This window comes from Nerophis ophidion, linkage group LG05, assembly GCF_033978795.1.
Source record: "Nerophis ophidion isolate RoL-2023_Sa linkage group LG05, RoL_Noph_v1.0, whole genome shotgun sequence".
In the NCBI taxonomy this organism is placed as follows: Eukaryota; Metazoa; Chordata; class Actinopteri; order Syngnathiformes; family Syngnathidae; genus Nerophis; species Nerophis ophidion.
The window spans coordinates 23575023-23601259 of NC_084615.1; the positions used below are offsets into that span (position 1 = coordinate 23575023).

Consider the following 26237-nt stretch of genomic DNA (forward strand, 5'->3'; position numbering starts at 1 on the left):
GGTCCCAAATCAACCTTAAGGAAGTCAGTGACTTCACTATTAAAGTGGGTGACATTGTTATCACCAGGAAAGATGAGGTCACCTACCTAGGTTCCATTCTAGAGACTAATCTGTCCTGTGATAAAATGGCACACAAGGTTATCAAAAAGGTCAACCAACAAACAAGATTTCTCTACAGAATCTCCTCTCCGGTCAACAAAATTACCATTAAGATTCTAGCAGGAACTTTCATTCAACCCTTTTTCGATTACGCATGTACCTCCTGTACCCCAGCACATCCAAAACCCTCGAATCTAGACCCCAAACATTCCAGGACAAGCTAGTCAGGTTACTTCTAGTCCTCCACCCCAGATCACACCCCACTCCTACCCACTTCTCCAAAGTGGGCTGGCTCAGGGTGGAGGACAGAGTAAATCAACTTGCACTGAGCCTAGTCTATAAAATCTGCTAGGCCTGCCTGATACCGAAGTACATGTCAAACTACATCCAGAACGTAAATGACCGCCATAACCACAACACCAGGGGGAGCTCCACAAAACCACGTTAAACCCAGATTCCGATCTAACAAAGGTCTTAACTCATTCTCCTTCTATACCACATCAATATATTTATACCATACCATATACCCCGACTTAAACAAGTTGAAAAACGTATCCGGGCGTTACCATTTAGTGGTCAGTTGTACGGAATATGTACTGTACTGTGCAATCTACTAATAAAAGTTTCAATCAATCAATACAAATCATAGGAATTAAGTAGCAGCTTATTGTCAAGAATATACAGTAGTCAACTGAAGTTTATTTAATTGCATTTATGGACTGTGACATTTCATGAATGCTAGTGTGTACTCATAGATAACTATTCTTAGAGCTGGCTTTTGTCATGATCCGTGATCCGGATCATGTTTTGTTTAGTTATGTTAGTTTTGGACTCCCTTAGTTCCTGTTTTGTGCACTTTGGGTGTTTGTTTTGGTTTCCATGGGTATTTATTGGTTTCACCTGCCTCTGATTAGTGCTCTGCACGTTCACCTGCTGTTGAGCACTAATCAGAGTGCTATTTATTCACGCTGCTCGCTGGCTTCATTTTGTCACGTGGTGGTGTGGTCGGGCCAAGGTTTGTTCTCCCGGAATGCAGAACGGACGGCTCCGGACGACAGCGTGAGGTAGGAGATGAGTATCCATCCATCCATCCATTTTCTACCGCTTATTCCGTTTGGGGGTAACGGGGGGCGCTGGCGCCTATCTCAGCTACAATCGGGCGGAAGGCGGTATACACCCTGGAGAAGTCGCCACCTCATCCCAGGGCCAACACAGATAGACGGACAACATTCACACTCACATTTACACACTAGGGCCAATTTTAGTGTTGCCAATCAACCTATCCCCAGGTGCATGTCTTTGGAGGTGGGAGGAAGCCGGAGTACCCGGAGGGAACCCACGCATTCACGGAGAAAACATGCAAACTCCACACAGAAAAATCCCGAGCCTGGAATGGAACCCAGGACTGCAGGACCTTCGTATTGTGAGGCAGACGCACTAACCCCTCTGCCACCGTGAAGCCCAGGAGATGAGTATTTAATCATAAATCAAACATGTACCATAAAGACCAAAAAAAAACAAAGGAAAAATGTGCCGATAGCACAGAATCAAGATCAGGAATCATGAACAGGAATAAACCTACGTGATAGTTGCATACCGCAAACACAATGAAGCCACACCCTCTGTGGCGAGCAACATGAATAAGTAGCTCTCTGATTAGTGCTCAACAGCAGGTGAGCACTAATTAGAGGCAGGTGAAACCAATAAGTACCCATGGAAACCAAGTGCACAAAACAGGAACTAAGGGAGTCCAAAACTAACAGAACATAACTAAACAAAACCTGATCTGGATCACGGATCATGATCCTAACGCAACACCACGATTGGTCCACGTGACGTCATTAAAAAAAGAACCGCCTCCAAACACTAATGTCCGCCTAATCTCGGTTTCCAGACGTTTGAACAAGACAAACTATCCCAGTCATTTTACCCCCGGGCGCTAAATGCACACACCCCCGCGGCACATCTCTCCTGTTGCTCAGACCTTCTAGAGTTGTGCTAATGAGCGAGTAAGGTGGTCTCCGGGGGTTGCCGGCTATATTAAAGCTGATGGAAAGGTAACAGGACAGCGGCGCATGAATGTTGCATAACACCTGGGGCTGCGTCTTCTCCGGGCTTTTAACCCGGTGAGATGACTCACTCGGTGTTGGGTGGGACAACACACAGGTCTGGTTAGACCTGGGGGAGAATGTTGTTACGTGCTGGTAAATTCAAAGAGAATGTCCTCTTTTGGAATAATGTGCTTAGCCTCAGTTGTAAACATATGACATTTACTCACGTGTGTGTGTGTGTGTGTGTGTTCTGGCAATTCGTACTTAATGGGGACATCGCTCTGTTGACACAGTGGGACCTCTGACGGTATGGGGACAAAAAAAACAGGTCCCCTAAAGCATGGGTGTCAAACTCTGGCCCACGGGCCAAATTTGGCCCGTCGTGTATTTTCATTTGGCCCTTGAGGCAATATCAAATTAACATTAGAGCTGGCCCGCCGGTATTATACAGTGGCAGTGTCGCTGTAACACCGCATTCAACGCTAATACTCATACTTGCTAACCCCCCCGCTCCCGATTTTCCAAGGAGACTCCCAATTTTCAGTGCCCCTCACGAAAAATCACAGGGGGCAACCATTCTCCCAAATTTCTCCTGATTCCCACCTGGACAACAATATTGGGGGCGTGGCTTTGCGTCAAGCGTCCTCTAAAACCTTTCATCACGTCCGCTTTTCCTACGTAGAAACAGCGTGCCGGCCTAGTCACATGATATATGTGGCTTTTACACACACACACGCTAATGCAATGCAATCTTTGTCAACAGCCATACAGGTCACACTGAGGGTGGCCGTATAAACAACTTTAAGACTGTCACAAATATGCGTCACACTGTGAACCAACACTAAACGAGAATGACAAGCAAATTTCGGGAGAACATCCGCACTGTAACACAACATAAACACAACAGAACAAATACGCAGAAACCCTTGCAGCACTACCTCTTCCTGGACGCCCCAATATAAAAATGTATTATTAGCCTGTATCAAAAGTTTATTTTGATATTTACCTGAGAAGGCTGCAAATAGAAAAGAGGCATTCAATTTATATTTAAATTAGATTTGATATGCCATTGCTATTTTCAAATGATTAGTATTATTTGAAACTCGATTTTGCATGTCACTATAAAGTTATATAAGTCTCGCTTGTTCAATATTCAATGCAAAACTTGTTTGGGTCCCTATTAAAAGGTTAATTTGTTTAACTTAATTTGTTCAGTTTAAAATTTTGGCCCACTCTGTATTTGAATTTGACACCTCTGCCCTAAAGGGAAATCTTTTTAAATGATAGTCGGATCCATTCTGAAGATGCTTAAGTGATTTTTAAGCTTTGGCTCATAGAACATGTTTACTGGTTAGTTTGAGTGTGAGACATTTGCATAGCAGCCCCCTCATGGGGCTGAACAGTAAGAATACTTATACAGTACTTACTGATACAGTAAGAATGATCGGCACATTACTTCATCAATCCAGAGATTTAAAGACGTGTATGAGCTAACTGGGCAGTGACCATTTTACCTATTTTTTTCATGCCTCCACAACCCGTAGAAAAGGTGGTCCCCACAAGTCACAAACAGCAACTTGGTCCACATTCCAAATGATGACCAGTGTTTGTGTGTGTGTGTGTGTGTGTGTGTGTGTGTGTGTGTGTGTGTGTGTGTGTGTGTGTGTGTGTGTGTGTGTGTGTGTGTGTGTGTGTGTGTGTGTGTGTGTGTGTGTGTGTGTGTGTGTGTGTGTGTGCGCCAGGTTTGTACAACTCGGCCGACAGCTGGATGATTGTGCCGAACATCAAGCAGAATCACTACACGGTCCACGGGCTGCAGAGTGGCACACGCTACGTCTTCTTCGTCAAGGCCATCAATCAGGCGGGAAGCCGTAACAGCGAACCGACCCGACTCAAAACCAACAGTAAGTCACGTTACGCTCCTCTACTTGTGACAATTAACCTTTTTCATTTTTATAAGATTCTGTTGTGTTTTTTTTCTCTCTTCTGTTGAATCAAAAGATAATATAAACAGTATTTGAAAAAGCCCAAAACCCGAGAAGTTGGCATGTTGTGTAAATTGTAAATAAAAACAGAATACAATGATTTGCAAATCCATTTCAACTTATAAACAATTGAATGGACTGCAGAAACAAGATAATCATTAACTTGAACCTAATGGCAGCAACACATAGCAAAAAAGTTGGCACAGGGGCATTTTTTACCACTGTGTTACATGGCCTTTCCTTTTAACAACACTCAGTAAATGTTTGGGAACTGAGGAAACCAATTTTTGAAGCTTTTCAGGTGGAATTATTTCCAATTATTGCTTGATTTACAGCTTAAGTTGTTCACTAGTCCGGGAGCTCCGTTGTGGTATTGCACGCTTTATAATACGCTACACATGTTCAATGGGAAACGAGTCTTGACTACAGGCAGGTCAGTCTAGTACCTGTACTCTTTTACTACAAAGCCACGCTGTTGTAACACGAGGCTTGGCATTGTCTTGCTGAAATTAGTGTGACGTTCGCTAAGCATGGTGGCTAACAGGAACTTCTTCCAAGATGCAGTATAGGCGCCGACACAGCGTAAAGGTAAGAAATGTAGATTTATTAACTAAAAACACGCTAAGAACAAAAACACTGGTGCTAGGTAGATAAGACAAACCAAAAGCGCTAGCAAGGAGGCTAGGGAACTAAACACGGGGATAGCGTGGAAGCTAATCGGTATAAAACAGGATTACCAGAGTCAGCAGATAGAGATTGTCACTGTTGTGGGAAACAAGGCTAGGATCAGAGAGCGAGTGATAGAAAATGCAGGCTTAAATAAGGATGGTAATCAACAAGCAGGTGAGAGTCCAGAAACAAGGAACAGGTGAAACAAATATGCAACCATGGCAACAGAAACCAATCAGGAAGTGCGCAAACAAACTCAAAAATCTAAACAACGAACGATCCGAGCAGCGGATCGCAACAATTAGCAGGGGCGTCCATGATAACGTTGCTTGGATGGCAACATATGTTGCTCCAAAACCTGTATGTACCCTTTAGCATTAATAGTGCCTCCACAGACGTGTAAGTTACCCATGCCTTGGGAACTAATACACCCCCCATACCATCACAGTTGCTGGATTTTGAACTTTGCGCCTATAACAGTCCGGAACATTCATTTCCTCTTTGGTTCGGAGGACACGACGTCCACAGTTTCCCAAAAAAAATATGAAATGGGGACTTGTCAGACAACAGAACACTTTTCCACTTTGCATCAGTCCATCTTAGATGAACTCGGGTCCAGCGTCGTTTCTGGGTGTTGTTGATAAATGGCTTTGCATAGTAAAGTTATAACTTGCACTTACAGTTGTAGCGACGAACTTTAGTTACTGACAGTGGTTTTCTAAAGTGTTCCTGGGCGTATGTGGTGATATATTTTACACACTAATGTCGCTTTTTGATGCAGTGCCGCCTGAGGGATCGAAGGTCCTGGCGTGCAGTGATTTATCCAGATTTTTTTAACCTGTGTATGATGTTACGGACCTAAGATGATGAAATCACATAATTCCTTGCAATAGCACATTGAGAAATTTTGTTCTTAAACTGTTAAACAATTTTCTCAATAATTTGTTCACAAAGTGGTGACCCTCGCCCCATCCTTGTTTGTGAATGACTGAGCATTTCATGGCTGCTGCTTTTACACCCAATCATGGCACCCACCTGTTCCCAATTAGCCTGTTCACCTGTGGAAATAAGCGTTTGATGAGCATTCCTCAACTTTCTCAGTCTTTTTTGCCACATGTGCCAGCTTTTTTGGAACATGTTGCAGTCATCAAATTCCAACTGAGCTAATATTTGCAAAAAACGACAAAGTTTACCAGCTCGAATGTAACTATCCTGTCTTTGCAGTCTATTCAATTGAGGCGTGTTTAACAAGTCACAATAAAACGCATCATGTGTGCACTTGCAATTTATTACATGTCCGAAAAGGAGAAGGAAGAAGTGGATCTTATTTAATCCGAACCCTTCTCTATGCCTCATGTATTGTTTAACCTCCTGTGCTCAAGTGTTACCGTTTTCTAATGCGGAGACAATTAGAGAATGTGTAGCAATAAATAAGTTATTACAAAATAAAAGTTTGAATAAATAGAAATTGAAAAAATGAAATTAATTACATTAAGCAATTTAATTAAATACGCCGGATAGTCGACATATGTATCGACGCAAATGCGCCGGATAGTCGAACCTCGGATTCAGGAGGAACAGTGTGGTTTTTGTCCTGGTCGCGGAACTGTGGACCAGCTCTATACTCTCTCGGCAGGGTTCTTGAAGATGCATGGGAGTTTGCCCAACCATTTTACATGTGCTTTGTGGACTTGGAGAAGGCATTTGAACCGTGTCCCTCGGGAAGTCCTGTGGGGAGTACTCAGAGAGTATGGGGTATTGGACTGTCTGATTGTGGCGGTCCACTCCCTTTATGATCAGTGTCAGAACTTGGTCCGCATCACCGGCAGTAAGTCGGACACATTTCCAATGAGGGTTGGACTCCGCCAATTTTATTCATAATTTTTATGGACAGAATTTCTAGGCGCAGTCAAGGTGTTGAGGGGATGCGGTTTGGTGGCTGCAGGATTAGGTCTTTGCTTTTTGCAGATGATGTGGTCCTGATGGCTTCATTTGGCCAGGATTTTCAGCTCTCACTGGATCGGTTCGCAGCCGTGTGTGAAGCGACCGGGATGAGAATCAGCACCTCCAAGTCCGAGTCCATGGTTCTCTCCCGGAAAAGGGTGGAGTGCCATCTCCGGGTTAGGGAGGAGACCCTGCCCCAAGTGGAGGAGTTCAAGTACTCCGGAGTCTTGTTCACGAGTGAGAGAAGAGTGGATCGTGAGATCGACAGGCGGATCGGTGCGGCGTCTTCAGTAATGCGGACGCTGTATCGATCTGTTGTGGTGAAAAAGCTCTCAATATACCGGTCGATCTACGTTCCCATCCTCACCTATGGTCATAAACTTTGAGTTATGACCGAAAGGACAAGATCACGGGTACAAGCGGCCGAAATGAGTTTCCTCCGCCGGGTGGCTGGTCTCTCCCTTAGAGATAGGGTGAAAAACTCTGTCATCTGGTAGTAGCTCAAAGTAAAGCCCAAATCGAGAGGAGCCAGATGAGGTGGTTCGGGCATGTGGTCAGGATGCCACCCGAGCACCTCCCTAGGGAGGTTTTTTGTGCTTGTCTGACCAGTAGGAGGCCACGGTGGAAGACCCAGGAAGACTATGTCTCCCGGCTGGCCTGGGAACGCCTCGGGATCCCCCGGGAAGAGCTGGACGAAGTGGCTGGGGAGAGGAAAGTCTGGGCTTCCCTGCTTAGGCTGCTGCCCCCGCGACCCGACCTCGGATAAGCGGAAGAAGAGGGATGGATGGATGGAATTTAAATACACAAAAAATTAAGGATCCAAATTTAAAATGAATCAAACTGCTTTTTTAAATAATGACAAATTCATGAAATACTGATGTGTGTTTATTATTAGTTAAAATATACCGGAACAAATGATCAATTTTACAAAATAAATTAAAAACTTATAAGGACACCACTTAAACGTTTTGACATGTTAATATATCATCTTATCAATTTAGACGACATTTGTACTTGGCCAATTTGATTTTATTTTAAAGGGGAACATTATCACCAGACCTATGTAAGAGTCAATATATACCTTGATCTTGCAGAAAAAAGACCATATATTTTTTAACCGATATCTCTAAAAGGGTGAATTTGGTGATTGAAACCTCTTTCACTTGTTCGCTGTCGGAGCGATGACCTTTCACCCGTGACGTCACAACAGGAAGCAATCCTCCATTTTCTCAAACACATTACACACACCAAGTCAAATCAGCTGTTATTTTCCGTTTTTTCGACTGTTTTCCGTACCTTGGAGACATCATGCCTCGTCGGTGTATTGTCGGAGGGTGTAACAACACGATCAGGGACGGATTCAAGTTGACTTACGTGGAGTGTGCTAATCAAACATATCAATGGTCACGGCATGCTAATCAATGCTAACATGCTATTTAGGCTAGCTGTATGTACATATTGCATCATTATGCCTCATTTGTAGCTATATTTGCATCCAGCCTTTCCCTCCACCCGCATTTAATGCCAAACAAACACATACCAATCGACGGATTCAAGTTGCACCAGTGGTCAAAAGATGCGAAAGTCTCTCGTTTGTTCTGCACACTTTACCGACGATAGCTATGCTACGACAGAGATGCCACAGAGATGTGTGAACATCCTGCGACACTCAAAGCAGATGCATTTCCAACGATAAAGTCAACGAAATCACAAAGGTGAGTTTTGTTGATGTTATTGACTTATGTGCTAATCAGACATATTTGGTCACGGCATGACTGCAAGCTAATCGATGCTAACATGCTATTTAGGCTGGCTGTATGTACATTTGGAGCTATATTTGCATCCATTCTTTCCCTCCACCCACATTTAATGCCAAACAAACACATACCAATCGACGGATTCAAATTCCACCAGTGGTCAAAAGATGCAATAGTTGGTTAGAAGGCAATCGCCGAATTCGTCCTCGTTGCCGCTGTCTGTTGTGATATGGCTCAATAGCTTCAGTTTCTTCTTCAATTTTGTTTTCTCTACCTGCCTCCACACTCCAACCATCCGTTTCAATACATGCGTAATCTGTTGAATCGCTTAAACCGCTGAAATCCGAGTCTGAATCTGAGCTAATGTCGCTATATCTTTATGTTCTATCCGCCAGGTTTGTTTGTATTGGCATCACGCAGTGACGTCACAGGAAAATAGACGGGTGGATATAACGATGGTGAAAATCAGGCACTTTGAAGCTATTTTTCGGGATATTGCGTGATGGGTAAAATTTGGGAAAAAAAATAAACCACTGGGAACTGATTTTTATTGGTTTTAACCCTTCTGAAATTGTGATAATGTTCCCCTTTTAATGATTACAAATTGCAATTCTCTTGCCAATCATTGTAATCCACACGTGCTTGCATATCATGGCAATTTTTAAGTCATTTTTGTCACTTGCTTTTTGACGTCCTTTCTTTGGTCGGGTAATTCCATCGTTTTTTTCTGGCACACACACACAGAACAGTTGTTTTGGGTGATGGATGCATTTCTGCACAGAACCAGTCTTCCATTTCCATATCTCCTTTTGGCTCCGTTTGTGTTTGTTGTCTGTCCCGCGCGTCCCCATTGTGTATTTATTTTTTTTACGGCAGAATTTCGTCACTTGAGCCGACAAAAAAAAACATTAATAATTCACCTGCAAATTGAAACTAAACAAAACAGAAGCCAGATGCAAGTATGAAAAATTAAAAGCATAAATGTGCAAGTGGGGAACAGGTAGATGATTTGCTCCAGGGCACATCCTACAGGTGTGAATTGTAATGCTGCCGTAAAAAAAGGTGCATTTTTGACAGGATATATCATACATGATAAACACAGCAATATTGGAGCATTTGGGGAAACAACTTTCTTTTTTTTTTTAGGCTGGTAAACTGCAAAAGTAGTTCAGTGAAGCTTAAATAGAGTTGATATGATGACTCCGCTGAGCTCCTGTCAGCAGCCGAGCTGCCGCATTGAGGATTAACTGTAATCTGAACATGCCGCTGAGTAAAACAACATGAAATGCGCAAAAAATGTTGTGCTTGAAGCCACTTGAAAGTTTTCTCAAACTTTTCTGTTAGCCGGCGCTGGAAATACCAAAACAAAGTATTACTCTGAACTACCGGGGAGACTTTAAGGTCATTCACAGTCTGTTTAGGATGGTGGTCTATTGCAATGGTCCCCAACCACCGTACCGGGCCGCAGAAGATTTTTTTATAAAAAAAAAAAAATGTTTATTTTTTTTTTATTTTTTTTATTAAATCAACATAAATAACACAATATACACTTAGAATTAGTGCACCGACCACAAAAACCTCCCTTTTTCATAACTAAAACGTACCTTTTTCATGACAAAGAAGAAAAAAAAAAGGACACCCCCCCAACCGCACCCCAACACACCCAAAAATTGGAGGCTTCTTCACGCGACGAAGCCGGCCTACTTCACCACAGTCTTTAGTCTCTTGCTCCCCCCCATCCCAGGCAGCGATGAGATGGAGACATGATGGTGGCAACAGAGCTGGAGAGACACCACCTTAACTAACAAATATTCTGGGAGAAACACTGATGCGTGACATGCAGACCAGGAGCACATAGCAGAGGTGAAGTGCAGGTTATCTGCTGCATTGTATGTGTTATGATAAACACAATGTACAGTACATCACCAGATAATATATGCGGCTTTTACACACACACACACACACAAGTGAATGCAATGCATACTTGGTCAACAGCCATACAGGTCACACTGAGGGTGGCCGTATAAACAACTTTAACACTGTTACAAATATGCGTCACGCTGTGAACCCACACCAAACAAGAATGACAAACACATTTCGGGAGAACATCCGCACCGTAACACAACATAAATACAACAGAAGAAATACCCAGAACCCCTTGCAGCACTAACTCTTCCAGGATGCTACAATATACACCCTCCGCTACCGTTATTTTATTTACAAATGTATTAGCCTGTGGAAAAAGTTAATGTTCATATTTTCCTCAGACGGCTGCAAATAGAAAAGAGGCATTATATTTAATTTGTTTTATTTTATTTAATATACCATTGATGTTTTTTCGTTTGTTTTTTGAAAGTTGATTTTGCACTATTAAGTTATATATATATGTTCCATATTTAGTGTTAAAGCAAATCAGTATAGCAAGCTGAGCAATAATTAACCTTTTATTCACGCACTTTTTCTTGCTACTTCAAGGCTTGAATGTTTGATTCATTCATTATTGTTATTTTTATTTTAAAATGCAATATTAGCCTGAGGAAAAAGTTTATTTTGATGTCTACCACAGAAGGCTGGAAATAGAAAAGAGGCATTCATTTTTTTATTTTTTATTTTATTTCATACACTGCAAAAAAAGTCAGTGTTCAAAAATCAGAAAAAAAAAATACAAAAATGATGCACTGGACATCATCTTTATGATGGCTAGATTCAAATGTCCTCCGTGCCAATGATTCATTGGCAGATACATTTTCATGGGAACATGCACCCATATGGCGACATCCATAAATGATGTTATTGTGTAATTAAAAAGTTATTTACTGTGCAATTATGGAGAAGAAGTAATATATATATTTTCCCCAGATTAACATCCTTTAAGAGAAACTCCCTTATAGTAGAAAAAAAACACAAAGTTGTGTTTTGGTTCAACTTTCATTGTCACGCCTGGACTTTAAAGGCCTACTGAAACCCACTACTACCGACCTCACAGTCTGATAGTTTATATATCAATGATGAAATATTAACATTGCAACACTTTTTAGTTTACTAAATTGCAGTTTTTAATTTCCCGCGAAGTGTCCTGTTTGAAGACTCGGGTTGGAGCGGACATTATTTTCCAGCCCGATCCAAGCTATGAGTAGTCTGTTTTAATCGCATAATTACACAATATTCTGGACATCTGTGTTGCTGAATCTTTTGCAATTTGTTCAATTAACAATGGGGAAGTCAAAATTGAAAGATGGAGGTGGGAAGCCACACAAATACAGCCGGTGTTTCCTTGTTTAAAATTCCCGAAACTGAAGCTTTACTATGGATCAGAGCGGTCAAGCGAAAATGGATCCCGACCACATGTCAACCGGCAGTTTTCGGTGAGAAAATTGTGTCAATAAGTTGGCTCTTACCGTAGTTATGAGCGGGGATGGCGTCCTCCTGCAGCAGCTGCTGACTATAACCTCCTCCCACCGGAGACACAGCTCCGACTTTTTAGTTACTATTCTAATCTCACTAAAACACTAGTAACACAGTAGGCAGATAAGGGATTTTCCAGAGTTATCCTAGTAAATCTGTCTAATAACTCTCCTGAAGGAATCAATAAAGTACTATCTATCTATCTAATAACATCTGAATCGCTCTCAGTGCCCTCGCCTTTTTTTTTCTTTTTTTTTTCTATTCCACTCTCAATATCCTCATCCACAAATCTTTCATCCTCGCTCAAATTAATGGGGAAATTGTCGCTTTTTCGGTCCAAATCGCTCTAGTAATTACATCACGTTTGAAGGATGTAATTTTTGCCAAAGGGTGTTCTACTAAGTACTAAAGATGCATGTAACTAGGGGGTTGAATCATTTTGTCAATGAGATATTGAGAAAAATTTCCTCTTTTGGTATTTTGTAAAATACTGTGTTTCAATTTAAGTTGCATTCGTCTATTTGACACATCTTTATGTGATATGACTATAAACAAAATACGGAATAAATGTCCAACTGGCTAAAACACCAAAATTGTGTGGGGGTTGAATAATTTTGATCACAACTCTATCTATCTATCTATCTATCTATGATTGTAAACAATGTGAGGATGTGAGGAGCTCTACAACCAGTGACATCACGCGCACATCGTCTGCTACTTCCGGTAAAGGCAAAGCTTTTTTATTGGCGAAATGATCAAGTATGACACATAGAATGGACCTGCTATCCCCGTTTAAATAAGAAAATCTCATTTCAGTAGGCTTTTAATCTCCTCCACTTTCATCCCTGGCATGTTGTCCTCTGATCCTCTGGGCTGTGACATACAATCTTCTTGTGCCCTTTCTTCAGTCCATGCTGCCTTCTTTTGTGCCATCTGTCACTTTAGCCCGGAGAAAACTGCTCCAACCTTGGCTTTGGAAACACATTTGGCTCAAGATTTGGCTTTCTTACCGTAGCCGTTTGCAGTCAAAGACCTGATACAGAAAAGTCAATGTATTTTCTGTTTATGTTGTCTGGTCTTGGTCCAGTCTTGGACAGGAACCAATCAACACTTGTTTACTCTTTTACTGAAGGCAATTGTTGTGTCGAAGGGTGTGTTCACATTTGTCATCAGAATCAGAATAGATTTTATTGCCATTGTTTGGGAACGGGTTCACAAACTAGGTATTTTTCTTGGTGCAACCGTGCAAACATCATGTTAGGTTTGGTTCAAACGAACACTGGTGCCAAGTTTTTGCTCCTCTCGTATGATGTTCATTGAGTATTTACCCTTCATGTCTTTTATAATGATGGGCGAAATTCCAAAAGAACTGCAGTCCGCCTTTAAAAAGGAGCCCAATATCTGTACGCAAATGCAATTGTGTTGCCAGAATGTCATCCAGGAACATTAGTTTTATGTTTTAATTGAATTTTTTTTCTCAAACGTTGGTTACAGTTTTATCGGAGTGTATTTTGAAGACAAATTTGCCAGGGAGCACGTATGCATTGACCTGATCACAGACTACGTGACAATCTGCGGTTAAGGTAAAGGAGCATATACGGTCAAAATAGGTTGCGTGATGATATTTTTTTGTGATTAGTCAATTGAGTTATGCAAAACCAACCTTTCTTAATTATTTGAGACTGTTTTTCTGTATGCATCCCTGTCCCTAAAATGTGAAATCCTACCATTGAGTTATGGTGAAGATGCGTATAAAACAATCTTGCCTTCCTTCATACTTCCTGTGGTGGGACTTGAAGAAGGCAGTTGCAGCACGCAAGCCCAAAAATATGAATGAACTGGAGGTCTTTGCCCAAGAGGAATGGGCTAAAATACCTGTAAATGGTTGCAAGAAGCTTGTGTCCGGTTATGTATCACGTTTGAAGGATGTAATTACTGCCAAAGGGTGTTCTACTAAGTACTAAAGATGCATGTAACTAGGGGGTTGAATCATTTTGTCAATGAGATATTAACAAAAATTTCCTTTTTTGGTAAGTTGCATTTGTCTATTTGACACATCTTTATTTGATATAACTATAAACAAAATACGGGATAAATGTCCAACTTGCTAAAACACCAGAATTGTGTGGGGGTTGAATAATTTTGATCACAACTGTATCCATCTATCTATCTATCTATCTATGTCAGCGGATATCTCCATATATGGTAAAGATTTACCTAAAGAGCTCCTTCTTTATCTCTATCTTCTTGTTGCGGGGCAGACTGGCTCGTACAGGCACATGCATCCTCCGCTGTTGCCATTTCTAATACAAAGTAGCGTTTCATTCTAACTTATATCTCTCAGTAGACTCCATATGGAAGCGCTAAAAACTGCTACAAAGATGTAAATGTAGGGAAACAATCATAATATGTCCCCTTTATGTCATTATATTTGACAGGGAATGTGTAACCAAAAGTAAATAACTTAGGTATGCAAGAATATTGTTGAGTTACGACGGATAATATGTAGAGATGTCTGATAATATCGGACTGACAATATTATCAGCCGATAAATGCTTTAAAATGTGATAACAGAAATTATCGGTATCGGTTTCAAAAAGTAAAATGTATGACTTTTTAAACGCCTCTGTATGGAGTGGTACACGGACGTAGGGAGAAGTACAGAACGCCAATAAACCTTAATGTTAGATAGATAGATAGATAGATAGATAGATAGATAGATAGATAGATAGATAGATAGATAGATAGATAGATAGATAGATAGATAGATAGACAGATAGATGGATAGATCAATGTTTACTTATATAGCCCAAAATCAGAAAGTGTCTCAAAGGGCTGCACAAGCCACAACGACATCCGCTTTACAGAGCCCACATAAGGGCAAGGAAAAACTCACCCCAGTGGGACGTCGGTGACAATGACTATGAAAAACCTTGGCGCGGACCCCCACCTCTCACCCCCAGGGGAGACCAAAAGCAAGGGATGTCGGGCAGGTCTAACATGATATTGTAAAAGTCTAGTCCATAGTCCAGGCAGATAGATAGATAGTACTTTATTGATTCCTTCAGGAGAGTTCCCTCAGGAAAATGAAAAGGCACTGTTTTTTTAAGTTTCGTTTGTGGGAATTTAAAGTTTCTTCTCAAGCAAAAATCCAGACTTTGACTTTTCTAGTGCTGGTACACTAAATTGTGACACTTGGAAAAAAAACACCACTTTTTTTGGTGACTTCCAGCAAATAGAGGGACTGTTTTTGTATTTCTGACCCAGGTGTTGAGCCCAGCCAGGTCGGCCTTCTTAAAAGGGACATTTAAAGGCACTGCCTTTGCGTGCCGGCCCAATCACATAATATCTACGGCTTTTCACACACACAAGTGAATGCAACGCATACTTGGTCAACAGCCATACAGGTCACACTGAGGGTGGCCGTAAAAACAACTTTAACATTGTTACAAATATACGCCACACTGTGAACCCACACCAAACAAGAATGAAAAATACATTTCGGGAGAACATACGCACCGTAACACAGCATAAACACAACAGAACAAATACCCAGAACCGCTTGTAGCACTAACTCTTCCGGGACGCTACAATATACACCCACCGCTACCCCGCCCCCCCGAACCCCGCCCACCTCAACCTCTTCATGCTCTCTCGAGACATCACAGTAAAATAATGACGAAATATTATGACTCACAATACGAAGGTCCTGCAGTCCTGGGTTCAAATCCAGGCTCGGGATCTTTCTGTGTGGAGTTTGCATGTTCTCCCCGTGAATGCGTGGGTTCCCTCCGGGTACTCCGGCTTCCTCCCACCTCCAAAGACATGCACCTGGGGATAGGTTGATTGGCAACACTAAATTGGCCCTAGTGTGTGAATGTGAGTGTGAATGTTGTCTGTCTGTCTGTGTTGGCCCTGCGATGAGGTGGCGACTTGTCCAGGGTGTACCCCGCCTTCCGCCCGATTGTAGCTGAGATAGGCGCCAGCGCCCCCCGCGACCCCGAAAGGGAATAAGCGGTAGAAAATGGATGGATGGATGGATTATGACTAAAAAGGCCGATGTGCAGAGTGCAGAGCGCTAATAAACCGCGAAGGCACTGCCAATCACATAATATCTACGGCTTTTCACACATGCACTTGAATGCAATGCATACTTGGTCAACAGCCATACATTCACACTGAGGGTGGCCGTATAAACAACTTTAACACTGTTACAAATATGCGCCACACTGTGAACCCACACCAAACAAGAATGACAAGCACATTTCGGGAGAACATCCGCACCGTAACACAACATAAACACAACAGAACAAATACCCAGAAGCCCTTGCGGCACTAACTCTTCCGGTACGCTACAATATACACCCCCCGGTACCCCCCTGCCCACTTCAACCTCTTCATGCTCTCTAGAGACATAACACATAGACGTTGTTTTAGTCAAATTGTGAAACTTACAAACGTCAAGCAGAAACACTGGCTGGTGTTATTTTCGGTTTAAGGCACAACAGGAAGTACATTTTCAACACGCTGCACCTGCAGTGAGCGAACTCATCCAAATAATAACACGGTATTTCAGTCTTGTCCGTGGGTTTAATGAAAACTACTGAAGACAAAACATGATAGCATTAGCGGAAAAAAAAAACATAAATTAGCCGGACCATTTTATAAGCCGCAGGGGCTCAAAGTGTGGGAAAAAAGTAGTCCGGAATTCACGATATTATGACTATTACTTTCGCTCGGACAAGGGTTCTTGCTCGGACATAAAGACATAACCTTAAATGTAGATAATATCGGACTGCCAATATTATCGGCCGATAAATGCTATAAAATGTAATATCGGAAATATCAGTTTCGGTTTCAAAAAGTCAAATTTATGACTAAAAAGGCCGCTGTACGGAGTGGTATACGGACGTAGAGAGAAGTGCAGAGCGCCAATAAACCTTAAAGGCACTGCCAATATGTGCCACACTGTGAACCCACTACAAAGAAGAATGACAAACACATTTCGGGAGAACATCCGCACCGTAACACAACTTAAACACAACAGGACAAATACCCAGAATCCCTTGCAGCACTAACTCTTCCGGGATGCTACAATATACATCCACCGCTACCCTGCCCCCCGAACCCTGCCCACCTCAACCTCCCCATGCTCTTTCAGAAAGAGCATGTCCCAAATCCCAAGCTGCGGTTTTGAGGCTTTTTAAAAAAAATAATGCACTTTGTGACTTCAATAATAAATATGGCAGTCCCATGTTGGCATTTTTTTCCATAACTTGTGTTGATTTATTTGGGGAAAACCTTTTTGCATTGTTTAATGCATCCAGCGGGGCATCACAACAAAATTAGGCATAATAATGTGTTCATTCCACGACTCTTTGTATCAAAATCGGTAATTAAGAGTTGGACAATATCGGATATCGGTAAAAAAGCCATTATCGGACATCTCTAATAATATTTCACAAAAACAAGTCCTGTACTTGATGTATATGTTCGTTCCTGTTCAGTCTTTGGTTTTGTGATTAAAATACCAGTGTGAACGCAAGAGAACCACTCAACCCTTACGTGTTATTCACAATTGAAAAGCAGACAAGGGTCGAGGATTTCAAGCTCGGAAAGCTTTTTGAAGTCTCTTCTGATGGATCATTCTTCAAACACACACATAAACACGCCGTCTCGTGCACCGCAGTGGACTTGATTGAAACAACGTTTAAAACCAAGTTGCTTTTTAGGTCACTCCAGGCTCAAAAAACACTGACCGTGGCTTAATGCAAGTGCTCCACTGTTGTCGATAAAAGTTTCACTGCGCTTTTCAAATGTACTCCTCTCGCTAAAAAAAAAAAAAAAAAAAAAGGGTGTCACCGCATCCTGAAGCATGTATGAATTAAGCATGACGAAGAGGAAGGTGGTGCAAGTGTGTGACCTTTTCACTGCTGTGACCCGTAGTCCCGCGCTTCATCCGTTCACTGCCGTCGGAAAGTGGCGTGAGGAAGGTATAAGTGGAGGAGAGTACAAAGGTGGATGACAGAAAGTAGTGAGAACACTTGAGTGCCTTGAAGACACCAAATAGCTCTTTGCAGGGAGGAGTGTCTGAAGACATGAGTGCCCTCAATCTCCTGCCTTTTTAAGACCAGAGTACAGTCCGGTCCTCGGGAGCCTGAATAGGTGGAGAAAGTAAGTCTGGCTACGGTGGACAAATTGGTTTTGACAGGAAATAGTGGATTCACATAATGTCACCAAGCCACGCAGTATAAGTACAAAGTTTGTATACCGCCCCAATATAGAATAGAATAGAATAGATCTTTATTGTCATTGCACAAGTACAACGAGATTGATTTTTTGGTACAAGTCCCGCTAAGAGCAGACATACATTTTTTTTTTTTTTTGCAACTTAACGCCCAAAAAAACGGAAATGCTGATTATCGTTCCTGCTAGACACCGACCTCTATTTAATAATACAACTGTAACATTTGACAACCAAATAATAAAACAAGGTGACTCGGTAAAGAATCTGGGTATTATCTTCCACCCAACTCTCTCATTTGAGTCACACATTAAAAGCGTTACTAAAACGGCCTTCTTTCATCTCCGTAATATCGCTAAAATTTGCTCCATTTTGTCCACGAAAGACGCCGAGATCATTATCCATGTGTTTGTTACGTCTCGTCTCGATTACTGTAACGTATTATTTTCGGGTCTCCCCATGTCTAGCATTAAAAGATTACATTTGGTACAAAATGTGGCTGCTAGACTTTTGACAAGAACAAGAAAGTTTGATCAGATTACGCCTATACTGGCTCACCTGCACTGGCTTCCTGTGCACTTAAGATGTGACTTTAAGGTTTTACTACTTACATATAAAATACTACACGGTCTACCTCCATCCTATCTTGCCGATTGTATTGTACCATATGTCCCGGCAAGAAATCTGCGTTTAAAAGACTCCGGCTTATTAGTGATTCCGAAAGCCCAAAGAAGTCCGCGGGCTATGGAGCGTTTTCCGTTCAGGCTCCAGTACTCTGGAATGCCCTCCCGGTAACAGTTTGAGATGCTACCTCAGTAGAAACATTTAAGTCTTACCTTAAAACTCATTTGTATACTCTAGCCTTTAAATAAACCTCCTTTTTAGACCAGTTGATCTGCCGCTTCTTTTCTTTTTCTCCTCTGTCCCCCCCCCCCCTCCCTTGTGGAGGGGGTCCGGTCCAATGACCATGGATGAAGTACTGGCTGTCCAGAGTCGAGACCCAGGATGGACCACTCGCCTGTGTATCGGTTGGGGACATCACTATGCTGCTGATCCGCCTCCGCTTGGGATGGTTTCCTGTGGACGGGACTCTCGCTGCTGTCTTTGATCCGCTTTGAACTGAACTCTCGCGGCTGTGTTGGAGCCACTATGGATTGAACTTTCACAGTATCATGTTAGATCCGCTCGACATCCATTGCTTTCGGTCCCTTAGAGGGGGGGGGGGGGGTTGCCCACATTTGAGGTCCTCTCCAAGGTTTCTCATAGTCATCATTGTCACTGGCGTCCCACTGGGTGTGAGTTTTCCCTGCCCTTATGTGGGTTCTTCCGAGGATGTCATAGTCGTAATGGTTTGTACAGTCCTTTGAGACATTTGTGATTTAGGGCTATATAAATAAACATTGATTGATTGATTGACATACGTTACAGGGAGACAAGACGGGACCGCCAACGGATCAGGTGAGAAAAAGGGTAACATTGGGTGAGAAGAGGGGGGAGTAAAAAAAATATCAGTCTAAGGCTAGACCCTCAGGAGGGGTCCAGACTGAGTCCAAGGAAAAAAACCTCACATAGCATGGCACACATATTAGGCATAGCACGTATATCACACCACTTGCAACAGAAAGAGAGGGGGTGGGTTTGAGGAAACTCGCTGCCGCTGTATAGCGCTGCTCAGCCATCCACAGCCCCAGAGGAATTAAGCAGTGGTGAAGGGGTTGACTTCAAGGGTGGGGGTCATGTGTGTGCGTATATACCCAAATAACTTTGGGAGAGATGATGAATGTTTTGGTATGCCTGAGGTTGATAAAGTTCAGCTACAGGTGTTGTTGACAAAAAGGAAGGTCAAAAGCGTCCATCTTTGAGGAGGCCTCGGAAGATTATCTTCAGAACAGCCCGTTCCCATGCCAAGGCCATTCAAGGGAGTCCAAATTGCAGATTAAGAAGTTGTTTTCTTTGAGGAGACAAAAATACTGATTTATCTCTCTCTGTTTTCCATGCTGGATTTTCTTCATTCCAATTAATTATTCCTTCTCTGCAAAGTTTTCCAAGATAAGATCCATTTTGCGATTCAACTCAGAAATCGCCCAAGTCTGTGTTCCCACAGCCCGACCCAATCCTTCCATAATTCCCCTTGGGCTTTATATTTCTTTGTCGAACCAAGAACGCTGACAGTATGTAACCCAGCTGATCCGACACATCTCTAGATTGTCAGATCGAGAATCCTACTGAGTTTGTTTCAAAGGAGTGAGATTTGCAATTTTTGCATCCGATGCTCCTCATCGTTCATCAGTGTTTGCTTTTGCGAGGACTGCAGCACTTCTCCTGCTCATTAAAGAGTCAAAGAGTTTATTTTCTATTCACCGAGCCCAACATTTTCTCACTAATGACTTGCAAATTTCTCTTCCCTCCGCACTGCCCTATAAAAGCATCGGAAAACTCGCAAGAAAGGGTAAAAATAACAGCTAAGGAAGCCTCGTTAATAGATTAAAATGGTTTATGCTCCAAATTTAACATTGAAAAGTCACGCTTCTGCCTCACAAAATAGCAGTCATTTCGGCTTAAATCGTCAACCATATTTCCGGCATTCACGGGCATGAAATTGAATTAAGCTTTCATCTGTGAATGGTCACAATTTATTTTGTACAGCCACTTTCATCCAGACATTTCTTGTTTGTGTATCCGTCTTTTAACGAGCCCCGTGCCTGAGTATTTGATTAATTCATAAATGTGATAAACAAAGTTGAAAGAAGGATTCATTTTAGTTGTCAGTGCCTCGTGCTGAGAGGGCGGCGGGTCAGCGGCTATCCGGCCACGCAGGACAGGAAGTGCGCACGTTTTCATCACGTCTGGCTTGGCTACGAACCCGGGTGGAAATCCAATATTTTCCGGTCAAAAAAAGGAATGTGGTAAAGTCAAAAATAGCATGTTGGACAGTTTCATTTCCATGCCTGTGAGTGTTAACGTGTAATGTGACCAGTTCTGAGTAAAACCCTATTTCAATCAATCAATCAATCAATGTTTATTTATATAGCCCTAAATCACAAGTGTCTCAAAGGGCTGCACAAGCCACGACGACAACCTCGGTTCAGATCCCACGTCAGGACAAGGAAAAACTCAACACACTGGGATGACAATAAGAAACCCCCCACACACACACACACACTCCCCAACCACAACAACAACGGCAGATCAACTAGTCTAAAAAGGGGGTCTATTTAAAGGATAAAGTATACAAATGAGTTTTAAGATGGGACTTAAATGCTTCTACTGAGGTAACATCTCCAACTGTGGGAGGACATTCCAGAGTACTGGAGCCCAAATAGAAAACGCTCTATAGCCTGCAGACTTCTTTTGGGCTCTGGGAATCAGTAATAAGCCGGAGTTCTTTGAACGTAGATTTTTTGCCGGGACATATGGTACAATACAATTGGCAAGATAGGATGGAGCTAGACCGTGTAGTATTTTATACGTAAGTAGTAAAACCTAAAAGTCACATCTTAAGTGCACAGGAAGCCAGTGCAGGTGAGCCAGTACAGGCGTAATGTGATCAAACTTTCTTGTTCTTGTCAAAAGTCTAGCAGCCGCATTTTGTACCAACTGTAATCTTTTAATGCTAGACATGGGGAGACCCGAAAATAATACGTTACAGTAATCGAGACGAGATGTAACGAACGCATGAGTAATGATCTCAGCGTCGCGAGTGGACAAAATGGAACGAATTTTAGCGATATTACAGGGATGAAGGAAGGCCGTTTTAGTAACACTCTTGATGTGTGGCTCAAAGGAGAGAGTTGGGTGGAAGATAATACCCAGATTCTTTACCGAGTCACCTTGTTTAATTGTTTGGTTGTCAAATGTTAAGGTGGTACAAATAAATAGGTGTCGGTGTCGAGCAAGACCGATAATCAGCATTTCCGTTTTCTTGGCGTTGAGTTGCAAAAAGTTAGCGGACATCCATTGTTTTATTTCAATTCAATTAATAATTGTTTATTTATTTAAATTTCCTGCCATCTTCTCTCAGCTGTCCTTGTCACAGACACCTACCTACATACAAACCCTGTTTCCATATGATTTGGGAAATTGTGTTACCGGTAGATGTAAATATAAACGGAATACAATGATTTGCACCATATTCAACCCATATTCAATTGACTGCACTACAAAGACAAAATATTTGATTGTCAAACTCATAAACTGTTTTTTATTTTTAAATAATAATTAACTTAGAATTTCATGGCTGCAACACGAGCAAAGTAGTTGGGAAAGGGCATGTTCACCACTGTGTTACATAACATTTTCTTTTAACAACATTCAATAAACGTTTGGGAACTGAGGAAACTAATTGTTGAAGCTTTGAAAGTGGAATTCTTTCCCATTCTTGTTTTATGTAGAGCTTCAGTCCTTCAACAGTCTGGGGTCTCCGCTGTCATATTTTATGCTCCATAATGCGCCACACATTTTCAATGGGAGACAGGTCTGGACTGCAGGCGGGCCAGGAAAGTACCCGCACTCTTTTTTTACGAAGCCACGCTGTTGTAACACGTGCTGAATGTGGCTTGACATTGTTTTGCTGAAATAAGCAGGGGCGTCCATGAAAAAGACGGCGCTTAGATAGCAGCATATGTTGTTCCAAAACCTGTATGTACCTTTCAGCATTAATGGTGCCTTCACAGATGTGTAAGTTACCCTTGCTTTGGGCACTAATGTACCCCCATACCATCACAGATGCTGGCTTTTGAACTTTGCGTCGATAACAGTCTGGATAGTTTGCTTCCCCTTTGGTCTGGATGACACAATGTCAAAAACAATTTAAAATGTGTACTCGTCAGACCACAGAACACTTTGCATCAGTCCGTCTTAGATGATCTCGGGCCCAGAGAAGACGGCGGCGTTTCTGGATGTTGTTGATAAATGGCTTTCGCTTTGCATAGTAGAGCTTTAACTTGCACTTACAGATGTAGTGACGAACTGTATTTAGTGACAGTGGTATTTTGAAGTATTCCTGAGCCCATGTGGTGATATCCTTTAGAGATCGATGTCTGTTTTTGATACAGTGCCGTCTGAGGGATCGAAGATCACGGTCATTCAATGTTGGTTTCCGGCCATGCCGCTTACGCAGAGTGATTTCTCCAGATTCTCTGAACCTTTTGATGATATTATGGACCGTAGATGTTGAAATCCCTAAATTTCTTGCAATTGCACTTTGAGAAACATTGTTCTTAAACTGTTTGACTATTTGCTCACGCAGTTGTGGACAAAGGGGTGTACCTCGCCCCATCCTTTTTTGTGCATTTTTTGGGAAGCTGTTTTTATACCCAATCATAGCACCCACCTGTTCCCAATTAGCCTGCACACCTGTGGGATGTTCCAAATAAGTGTTTGATGAGCATTCCTCAACTTTATCAGTATTTATTGCCACCTTTTCTAACTTGTTTGTCACATGTTGCTGCCATCAAATTCTAAAGTTAATAATTATTTGAAAAAGAAAAAAAATATATAGGTTTGAACATCAAATATGTTGTCTTTGTAGTTCATTCATTTGAATATGGGTTGAAAATGATTTGCAAATCATTGTATTCCGTTTATATTTACATCTAACACAATTTCCCAACTCATATGGAAACGGGCTTTGTACGTTACATTGACTGTATGCCGACAGTCAAAAATCCAAACGTTGACTTCTAGAAGATTGCCCCTGTGTGTGTTTGAAAACTGTATGTGTGTCCTGGGCCCTCGGATCCTCCTGTTTGACTCAGCCAGAGAAACCAGGCTGAAAATATCTCGCGTGAGGCGCCTCAGGGTGGGGGGTGGGGGGATACACATACCTCTTTACTTCCCCTGAAGGAGACTGCCATAATATTTACCCAGCATGCATCCCTGATGACAGGCTAACGTGCATCCCTTCAGGTAAACAGTGGGCTTTGGCAAGGGAAGAGGAGAGGATGGTGGCGGTGATGAAGTGTTGAGGGAGAAAAGATAATATTAAATTTTACATCTCTGGTATGGATGCAGAAATAAGTTCCTCAAAGACATTTTTTTTTTTTTTTTTTTCGGAAAAATGTTCATACTGTTCTACTCGAGTACTGTTGTTTGCCCATTATGTCAAAAGACAATATCATGTGAAACCGATAATTTCCGATATTACATTTTAAAGCATTTATCGGCCGATAATATCGGCAGTCCGATATTTTATATATATATATATATATATATATATATATATATGTATGTATGTATATATATATATGTATGTATATATATATACATATATGTATATATGTATATATACATGTATATATATACATGCATATATATATATGTACAGACATATATAAATGTATGTATATATATATGTATGTATGTATATATATATATATATATATATATATGTATGTATATATATATATATATATATACATATATGTATATATATACATGTATATATATGTATACATACATACATATATATGTATATATACATACATATATATATATATATACATACATATATATATATATATATATATATATATATATATATATATATATATATTTATATATATACATATATATATATATATATATATGTCTTGATTGGATTATCCAGAGAATAGTGCTCGATACCGTGGTAGAGCGCAATATGTAGGTGTGGGAAAAATCACAAGACTACTTCATCTCTACAGAACTGTTTCATGAGGGGTTCCCTCAATCATCAGGAGATGTCACTAACCCCTCATGAAACAGTTCTGTAGAGATGAAGTAGTCTTGTGATTTTTCCCACACCTACATATATATATATATATATATATATATATATATATATATATATATATATATATATGTATATATATATATATATATATATGTATATATATGTGTATATATATATATATATATATATATGTATATATATATATATATATATATATATATATATATATATATATATATATATATATATATATATATATATATACATAGATAGATAGAATAAAGCCAATCCCACTACCCCCCCATTGTTAGCTGACTTTTGCTTGCATTTATTTACTATATAGAATGCATAAAGAAAAATGTGTGTTTGTTTCACGTAAGGATTGTGAGCGATGGCAAAATTCTCCCCAAAAAGTGCCGTTCCCTTGAACTCTTGCTCGATGTGCCTTCTACACAAATGCACACGTTTCTATGTAATTACAACATCGACTGCTCTGCAAAAATCATTTTCTGGAGAATATTCCGTGCGGTTTTCTCCTCGCCCCAGACTCTTGTTTACTCTGTCACTGTCGTAACTGAAAAATCAATTCATTTTGCCCGACTGAAATGTATGTTTCTCATGCTGCTGTGCTTCCCAGGAGTAGGCATGCTTTGAAAACCCCACATCTAGATTTGTGATCATTCTGATTCACGCTTGAAAGATGCAAACTTTTCCACAGCTCGTAAAGTTATACCGGTTATTTCCTGCCATGCCACGCGCGCAGTTTGCTTTCCGTTCTGCTCGGCAATTACTGCCAACGGTCTACTCGTCGGTCAGCCTTGAACCAGTGCATTGTTGGAAGGAGCTTTGTTGGAAACTTGTAACATGTAAAAAAAACTAACTGCGTGATGGAGAAACGAGGATGTGGAGGGGGTGTGGCCTGCGGGCCTGCAGCGAAGCCGGGTGTGCTAGGACCGGCCTCGAAGTCAGCGACGGGTGCGCAGATGACCCAGGGGGGCCTTATTATCTACAAACCCCGTTTCCATATGAGTTGGGAAATTGTGTTAGATGTAAATATAAACGGAATACAATGATTTGCAAATCATTTTCAACCCATATTCAAATGAATGAACTACAAAGACAACATATTTGATGTTCAAACTTATATATTTTTTTTCTTTTTCAAATAATTATTAACTTTAGAATTTGATGGCAGCAACATGTGACAAACAAGTTAGAAAAGGTGGCAATAAATACTGATAAAGTTGAGGAATGCTCATCAAACACTTATGTGGAACATCCTACAGGTGTGCAGGCTAATTGGGAACAGGTGGGTGCCATTATTGGGTATAAAAACAGCTTCCCAAAAAATGCTCAGTCTTTAACAAAAAA

At 41.2% G+C, this 26237-nt stretch overlaps 1 protein-coding gene across 2 annotated transcripts in view; it reads left to right on the forward strand.

The window, feature by feature from the left end:
* LOC133552827 (probable E3 ubiquitin-protein ligase MID2) overlaps positions 1-26237 on the forward strand; it is a 295874-nt gene that overhangs the window by 234750 nt on the left and 34887 nt on the right. For both annotated transcript variants that reach the window (XM_061900338.1, XM_061900337.1), the window contains one exon: positions 3893-4054. In XM_061900338.1, coding sequence (XP_061756322.1) covers positions 3893-4054 — 162 coding nt within the window. The remainder of the gene's footprint in view (positions 1-3892; positions 4055-26237) is intronic.